Source organism: Elephantulus edwardii, unplaced genomic scaffold, assembly GCF_000299155.1.
Source record: "Elephantulus edwardii isolate Elephantulus edwardi_28Jun2011 unplaced genomic scaffold, EleEdw1.0 scaffold00032, whole genome shotgun sequence".
Taxonomy (NCBI): Eukaryota; Metazoa; Chordata; class Mammalia; order Macroscelidea; family Macroscelididae; genus Elephantulus; species Elephantulus edwardii.
In genome coordinates, this window is record NW_006399782.1 from 3,401,551 (window position 1) to 3,410,212 (window position 8,662).

Here is an 8,662-nt window from a genome sequence, read left to right on the forward strand (position 1 = left end):
TCTCCTCCTGTACCAGTCAGATCTGATTTGACGGTAACACGCACACAAAAATAAAAAAAAAAATTAAAAAAAGAAGCAAATCAACAACTCTTATTTAAAAAAAAAATAAAGCCAGGGGAGCTCTGGTGGCCTAGTGTCAAGAAGCTGCAACTACAATCTCAGAGGTGCACGGTTCTAATCCACCAGATGCTCTGCCGGGGAAGGAGGGGCAATCTCTTCCAGTACCAGTCAGATCTGATTTGATGGTACACGCACACAAAAATAATAAAATAAAAAAAAAATAAAGCCAAACAAAAAACTATGTTTCAAAATCTTCTTAAGTACTTATAATTATTAAATATGAACCTTACACTAAGTGTATTTTGCATCTTGACATGTTAGCTATTGATACTATGAAATAATTATGATTAATACACATTTACATAAAACACTGTTTCTTTTAAAAAGAATGCTATGGGCAGAATACTGAATAATCCAGAAAGCATCAAAAGAATATGGAAGGAGTACATAAAGTCATTGAACCGAAAAGAAATGTGTGACATAGAAGAATTTTATGAATTTCTTATGCTGATATGACCAAGAGGCAGTGGTGATGAAGGAGGAAGTTAAAGCTGATCTGAAGGAATTGGGAAAAATAAGACCCCAGGAATTGATGTTATGTCAATTGACATATTTCATCAAACAGATGTATCCCTAGAAGCACTCATCAAGTTGTACCAGGAAATCTGGAGAACAACTGCCTAGCCAACTGACTGGAAGAGATCCATATTTATTCTCATTCAGAAAAAAGGTGATCCAATAGGATGAGGAAATTATCAGACAGTATCACTGGTACCACACACAGGCAAAATCCTGCTGAAGAATATCCAAAAATGACGAACAATACATTGACAGAACTGCCAGATGTGCAAGTTGGGTTTAAAAGATGCTGTGGCACTAGGGACATTGTGACCTCTGTTAGATGGGTCTTGGCTGAAAGCAGAGAGTACCAGAGGAATGTCTGTGTTTCACTGACTATGCACAGGCATTTGTGCGGATGACAACAAACTGTAGCTGACTCTGAGAAGAGTAGGAATCCCAGAAAACTTGATTGTGCTTATGTGAAACCTGTAATTGAATCAAGAAGCAGTCTCAACAAAGCAAGAAACACTGCATGGTTCAAAATCAAGAAAAGAGCGCATTAGAGAGGCATTCTATCTCCATACCTTTTCCTTCTACAGATCATTTGGGAAGCTGGACTTTATGAGGAGTGTAGCATTAGGATAAGAAGACGATTTATCAATAGCCTGCTTTATACTGTTGACACAACCTTGCTGAAACTGAAGAGGACCTGAAGCACTTGCTGCAGAAGGTCAAGGATTGCAGTCTTCAATAGAGATTGAACCTCAACACAAAGAAAATAAAGATTCTTACCAGCGGACCAACTGGCATCATAATAGAGAAGAGATAGAGATTGTTAACAATTTCAGCTTGCTTGGTTCCACAACCAACACTCTTGGCACAGAAACCAGCCGATGAATTGTATTGGGGAAAATCTGCTGTCAGGGACCTCTCCAGAGTGCTGAGTGTCAGTCTAGAGACAAAGATGCACCTGATCCAAGCCATGATCTTTGTAATTACTTGACATGCATTAGAGAGTTGGAAAGTGACTAAAGATGATAGAAGAAGAATAAATACCTTTGAGTTGTGATGCTGGAGAAGAGTACTGAACATGCTATGGACTGCCAAGAGAATAAACAGGTCTGACCTGGAGAAGGTGAGAACAAGCTGCTTCTTGGAGAAAAGAATTTTGAATTCTTTCTCACATACTTTGGACATGTTGCCAGGAGGAGACAGTTATTGGAGAAGGGCAGTATGCTTGGAAGGGTGGGTAACAGTGGAAGAGAAGAATACCCCAGATGAGATAGATCGTCAGTGACTAGAGTAATGAGGGTAGGTATATTGGAAACAGTGAGGTTGGCTTAGAGATGAAGACAAGGTTCAGAGCTGTACATTGGGTCACAGTTGTACCCTGAGTCACAAGCCACTCGATGGCACATAACAGTAATAACTAAAACTTTGTTTTGTTCTAAAAATGTTTTAATTTTGGCTCTTGTATTTAGTTTTATGACTCATTTCATGTTAATTATTGGCTAACAGTTGTGGTTAAAAGCCCATTGTTTTGTATAGATTGCCGATTGTCCCAAAAGGATTTGCAGGAAGATTATTCTCTCCCGCTAGAATTGCCTGAGTGCATTTATTTCAAACCAGTTTCCTGTAATGTAGACTACTGTATTTCATGGATTTATATTTTTTTTTTTAACATCCATACTAAACTGTCTTGAGTACGGTAGCAAAATCTTGAAATCTGGTAGTTTATGCCCTTTAATTTTATTCTTTTATTTCCAAGTTGGCAGGATCTATTCTTAGCCTTTTTCTTATGTGTCTAATTTTCTTTTGGGATTTGAGTGAAAATTTAACAGAGCAAATGGGACTTTAGTTCGTTTATTCATCACATTCACAAGTTTTGTTTCACACATGACATAATTACAGCCTCCACATCTTAATAGCACTGTTTCCTCTTCTGCCCTGCAATTCTCCTTTCCCTTCATCCATTCTAATCTCCATATTAATCCTGGGAGAATTCTGCCCTTTTGACCTTAGGTGGTTGCTGGTTCTAAGGAGTGTGCATGCTTCCTCCCTAGTGGTGGTTTTCACCTTATTTGGTTGAAAGTTGAACCACAGGGGTAAATTTAATTCCACATTCAAGGAATGATTTATTCCTCATTTTTTATATTGAATATTTACAGAACTGTTTTCTGTATTACAGATTTGCTGTATGTTACAGATTTATTTTTTTTTAATCTGTTATGTTAATTACCAGGGAGCTCAGGTGGCCTTGTAGTCTGAAGCTGTGCTGCAGTCACCAAGGCACAATTCACATCCACCAGCTACTGTATGGGTTAAAGATGGACAGTCTCCACCTGTGTGGTTTACTATCGCTCAAAACCTGCCCGAGGATCAGCTATGAGTCGGTTCCTACTCAATTATACTCAACAACTTAATTACCAGTTTTCACGACATAAATAGAATTAAAAATCTATACCTTTTTTTTTTCCACTTGAGAAAAAATACCTAGAACTGGATTTTTTGTGTAAGGTAGTTGTTGTATGTTTATTTTTATATGAAATTGCTAAGTCTTTCTCTATCACAAACCTCTTTGTTGAGTGTTTTGTTATCATTTGTTTCTGCACTATTTGCACAGATGAAGTCTTGATTATTGTTGTTATTAAGTATTGTTGTTGTTAAGTTGCCTGTGATGCATAGCAACCCTCCTTACAACAGCCCTAAGCCCTACTCTATCTTGAGCCAATCTCTTTTTCTCTGGCACACCTACCCTCATTACCCCAGGCACTGAATCAAGTCCATCTTATCAAGAGCCTTCTCCTGTGCTGTCCCTCTGCCCTCCCAAGTATGAATTCCTTACCAAGGACTGGTCCCGCCTTGCAACATGTCCAAAGTATGTCAAGTGAAGCTTCAGAATCCTTGCCTCCAAGGAGCAACCTGGTTTCACCCTCACAAAGGACGAACCTGTTTGTTTTCCTAGCAGTCCATAGTATGTTCAATACTGGTTTCCAGCACCACAGCTCAAAGGCATTGATTCTCCTTCTGTCATCCCTAGTCATTGTCCAGCTTTCTGATGCATAGCAAGTAATTGCAAAGACTATGGCCTGGATCAGGCACACCTTAGTCTTCCGACTGACATCGTTGCTCTGCAGTACTTTGGAGAGGTCTCTAACAGCAGACTCTCCCCAGTGTAATTCGTCATTTAATTTCCTGGCTGCTGGTACCAAGAGTGTTGATTGTGGAGCCAAACAAACTAAAGCTGTTAAAAATCTCAATCTCTTCACTATCATGATGCTGCTAATCAGCCCAGTAGTGAGAATCTTTGTTTTCTTGAGGTTGAGTTTCAATCCATATTGAAGGCTGAATTCCTTGGCCTTCTTGCAGCAAGCACTTCAGGTCCTCCTCAGTTTCAGCAAGCAGGGTTGTGTCATCTGCATAATGCAGATTGTTGACGAGCCTTTCTCCAATCCTGATGCCACATTTCTCCTCATAGAGCCCAGCCTCCTGGATAATTTGTTCTGCATATAAATTAAAAAGGTATGGAGATAGGACACATCCCTGGCATATATCTTTCCCAATTTTGAACCATGCAGTGTTTCCTTACTCTGTTCTGATGACTGCCTTCTGGTCCGAGTATAAATTTCTCATATCTTTAGTTAAATTGATACTTAGGTTTTGTTTTGTCTTTGATAATGTCATATGTTAAATTTATTATTTTGTGCACTGCAATCCCAGAGGTACACAGTTAAAATCCACCAGATGCTCTGCTGGAGAAGGAGGGGGCAATCTCCTTCTGTACCAGTCAGATCTGATTTGACAGTTCACGTAAAATAATACAATAAATTAAAAAAAGAGAAAAAAATTTATTATTTTATTATAAGCAAAGTTTACAGAGACTTAGGGTTTCCATTCATTCATTGTAGCATTTTTTCCCTGTCCACCCTCTCCCTCCGAATTCACTGTTCTTGAAAAGTAAAAGAAAAACTCTCATTGTTATGCAATCCCTTGCCCCAAGTCCAGTCCACTGTGCAGCCTTCATTCTGGACTCCTGTCATGACAATAATACCCAATCATATATTCCTTTTAAACAGTTCTCTCCATCCTCTGTTTCAATGCAGTTTACATCATTCATCCCCTCCTTCTCTGCCTTCCCTCAAGCTTGATGTCAGTCCCATTTTACAATAGTGGCCATATGCAATATTTGTCCTTTTGTGACTGAGATATTTCATGAGTTCCTTGTTTTTCAGTGCTGCATAGTATTCCATTGTACAAATACCAGAGATCCTCTATCCATTTGTTTGTTGACGGGTACTTGGGTTGTTTTCAGCTCTTTGCTATTGTGAACAAAGCCACAATAAACATGAGTGTGCATATATCTACTTGAGTGGCAGTTATGGTTTCTTTAGGGTAAATTCCCAGTAGTGGAATTGCTGGATCAAATGGTATTTCTACTTGCAACTTTTTGAAAATCGCCATACAAACTTCCATTGTGGTTGCACCATTTTACACTCCTACCAGCAGTGAATAAGGGTTCCAATTTCCCCACAACCTTGCCAACATTTGATGGTTGCTGTTCTGTTAAATTTTGCCATTCTTACTGGGGTGAGATGATACAGTTGTTTTGCATATGTGAAAAAATTTTAATTTTTAATTTTTTTACTCAATATTAATATTATTTTTTTTACTCTTTGGTAACAGTTTGGTTGAAATAAACCTTGCACTTCACCTGCGTCATTAACAGTCATCCTCAAACCCGCCTGCCAGCCTTAAAACCCACTGCGTGTTGAGTCAGTTTCATCTCATAGCAACCCCACAGCAAGGAATAGAATTGCTCTATAGGGTGCCCAGGTTATAAATCTTTACAGAAACGCACTGCTTCAGTTTTCTCTTGCAGAGCCAGGTGGTGGATTTGAACTGAATGTCTTGTTTATCAGCCCAAGACTCTTAATCCACTGTACCACACTCTTGTTTTTGATGTTGTGTACTGTTGTGTCAGAACTAACCCATTCCTGACCCTCTAGAGGTTTTCCAAGGCAGTAAATGTCACGAGGGGAGGCTGCCCATTTTATCTTTCTCCCTGGGAACAGCTGATGGGCTTAAGACTATTTTCTGTTTCTACTGATGAGCCATTTTTTCAACATTTGATGTAAATGAGATCATATAATATATGACATTTGTGTCTGGCTTTTTCAATTAGTGTAATGTTCATCCATATTGTATTAGTACTTAATTTATTTCTACTGTTGAAAAGTCTGTTTATTCATTCCTCATTTCATGGGCTTTTGAATTTTCACTTTTTGGCCATTATGGATAAAGCTGCTAAGAACATTTGAGTATAGGTTTTGAACAGATGTTTTCATTTCTCTTGTATATATTCTTTGTTGTTACGTGCCTTGGAGTGGGAACCAGTTCATAACTGACCCTCTAGTGCATCTCCCCCAGGAGGAGATTGTTTATCTTTGTCCATCAGAGCAGCTGGTGGATTCACATTCATTACCTTTGGGTTGGCAGCAAATCTCCTAACTCATTAGGTCACCAGAACTCCCTGGGTATATACTTTACTGTTTTGTGCCTTGGAGTCAGAACAGACTCTTAGCTGATACTCCAGCAGATTTTCAGAGACAGTTAATTGCATGGGAGGAAATGGCCCATCTTTGTCTTGCAGAGCATCTTGGGTGGATTTTGGATTTGAGCCGTGTGCTTTTGATAGTGCTTAGGAGTAGAATTAGTAGCCTGCATGGTAATTATGTTTAGCATTTTGAGGGATTGTCAGACTTCCAAAATATCTACAGCATTAAAAATCTCTACCAGTAGTAGGGATTTTAATATTCAAAATTTCATTGTACCTTCACCAACACTAGTTAATATCTGTTTTATTATAGCCACTCAAATTGATGGCTATAACAAAACCCAAATTGTGTGTCACGGGGTTTTAAGAATTTATTTTTATCTTAACCTTATATTCTGTGGCCTTACAGGTAGTCTAGTGTAGGAGAATATACTCCAAATTCTTTCCAGTCTTCAAACCTTTATTTGTTTCTTGGGTTTTGTTGTAATGACTAGGACCCTCATGCATTGTTAGGTAAAGAGAGGTGAAAGCATTACATACTTACCTTAATCCAAGCTTGAGAAAAACATCCTTATGTAACTGTTTTCTGTGAGGAATGATGGTAGCAGTAGGTTTTTCTAATTCCTTTTGTAGTAATGAGGGAATTCCCTTCTCCTAATGTGCTGAAAATTTTTATCATGAATGGATGTTGGGTTTTTGTCAAATGCTGCTTATTTTTTCCCCAATCCATTGAAATAAAAGTCATTGCCATCAAGTTGATTGTGACTCAGTGGTCTTCTTCCATCAAGTTTCTGAGGTTGTCAAGTCCTTATAGCAAATGACTGTCTTTTTCTTGAGGAGTGGCTACTAGATTTGAACCACTGACCTTTCAGTTAGCAACCAGCACATTAGTATGCCACCAGGGCTCCTTTCCAATGAAATAAGAATATAGAATTGAAAATAGGATGTGTAAGCAGAAATTGCAACAGATTTATTTTTATTTTGTCATTGCTATTACTTGCCTTTCAGAACTGAAAGTATGATTGGGGTGCACTTCCTGTTTGTTGTTAATCAAAACCCCAGTCAGAGGCGTGAGTGAGTTGGTGGCTCTTGCTTACACAGCTTGAAGTTGATTCAGATAGAAATGCCTAGGATTTGTAGGCATTCTACTGTTATTGCTGTTGTTATGTGCCGTCGAGTCGCTTGCGACTCACAGCGACCCTATGTATAACAGGCCTAAACTCTGCTCTGTCCTGTGCCAATCGCACCGTCTCTGACACTCCCATCCCGATTATCCCAGTCACTGAATCAATCCACCTCATAGAGGGCCTTCCTCTCCTGCGCTGTCTCTCCACCCTCCCAAGCATGATGTCCCTCTCCAAGGGACCAGGTCTCTCCTCACAACATGTCCAAAGTATGTTAGACGGAGCCTCGTATGGAAAATACATAATGGTGTTTAGGAATGTGAGATCAGAATCAAACTGCTTGGCTTAACCTCTAGATCTGATATTAGACAAGTAAACTTTTCTAACTCCACATAGTTCATATGGTTTTTATTAAAATTAAATAAGGTCCTAAAAATACTCAGGAATTGTTAGGTCTTGTTACTGTTAATTACTATTATGATCACATTATTATTCCAAAGTAAACTTAACAGCAGTCAGTTGTTTAAATTGGGTTTTGATTGTATTTTTTCTTTTTCTCTAGACAGGGATGACTTTGAATGAGCGATTTGGCATTTTGAAGGAACAAAGAGCCACTCTCACATTCAACAAAGGAGGAAGCCGCTTTGTGACCGTGGGATAGATCCTGCATCAGAGGGACTTTTGTGTGATCGTTCTGTTTGGAAAATTAAATTCCTTGAAGAGAGCTTGTCACAGAAATTCAAGAAACTTTATTTGAGAATATTCAGAGGACTAACTCATATTATTTTTATTTTTGAAAGTGGGTTTTTTTTGTTTGTTTTTTTAATATGTATAAAATAATGCCCTGAAAGAACAGGGAATATATCTATTTGTTCCAAAAGATTTTATGGTTGTCCAAACAGAACAATTCTCTATTTGACTTCTTTGGTTTTTCATACAGTAGAAGGAAAACGTAAATATAGAAAATGATTACTTTTACTGTAGTGGTATTTAGCATCTTCTCTCCTTTGCCCATTTTTTAGACTTTGCCATGGTAAATCTTGGCCTTCAGAACTGAGTAATATTTCTCATTGTTGCTGTCAGTTATCCTTTAATAGTGTTGATGTAATAAATGCAGTTGCCTTTTCTTCAGTGAAGATATTAAAAAAATTCATTAGGTTTCTTACAGTTTTGGGGTTTAAGATTTGTGGGAATATCTGGAATGATTTTTTCTGATATTATTAGGTTATTCCCTTAGAGCTGTAAACCGTTAGTGACAAATTTTTAAAAAGAATTGCAACTTAAGGCAGTTGTCTTGCTCTAGATTGTTGGTATTTGGAGGTTGTAAATATGTTTACAAAGTTATCTGCTTGATACTCAGAGG

At 38.2% G+C, this 8,662-nt stretch overlaps 1 protein-coding gene across 1 annotated transcript in view; it reads left to right on the forward strand.

The window, feature by feature from the left end:
• FYTTD1 (forty-two-three domain containing 1) overlaps positions 1 to 7,996 on the forward strand; it is a 51,049-nt gene extending 43,053 nt beyond the window's left edge. The window contains exon 9 of the mRNA XM_006884206.1: positions 7,862 to 7,996. Coding sequence (XP_006884268.1) covers positions 7,862 to 7,960 — 99 coding nt within the window. The 3' untranslated portion in view covers positions 7,961 to 7,996. The remainder of the gene's footprint in view (positions 1 to 7,861) is intronic.
• Positions 7,997 to 8,662: the final 666 nt, after the last annotated feature.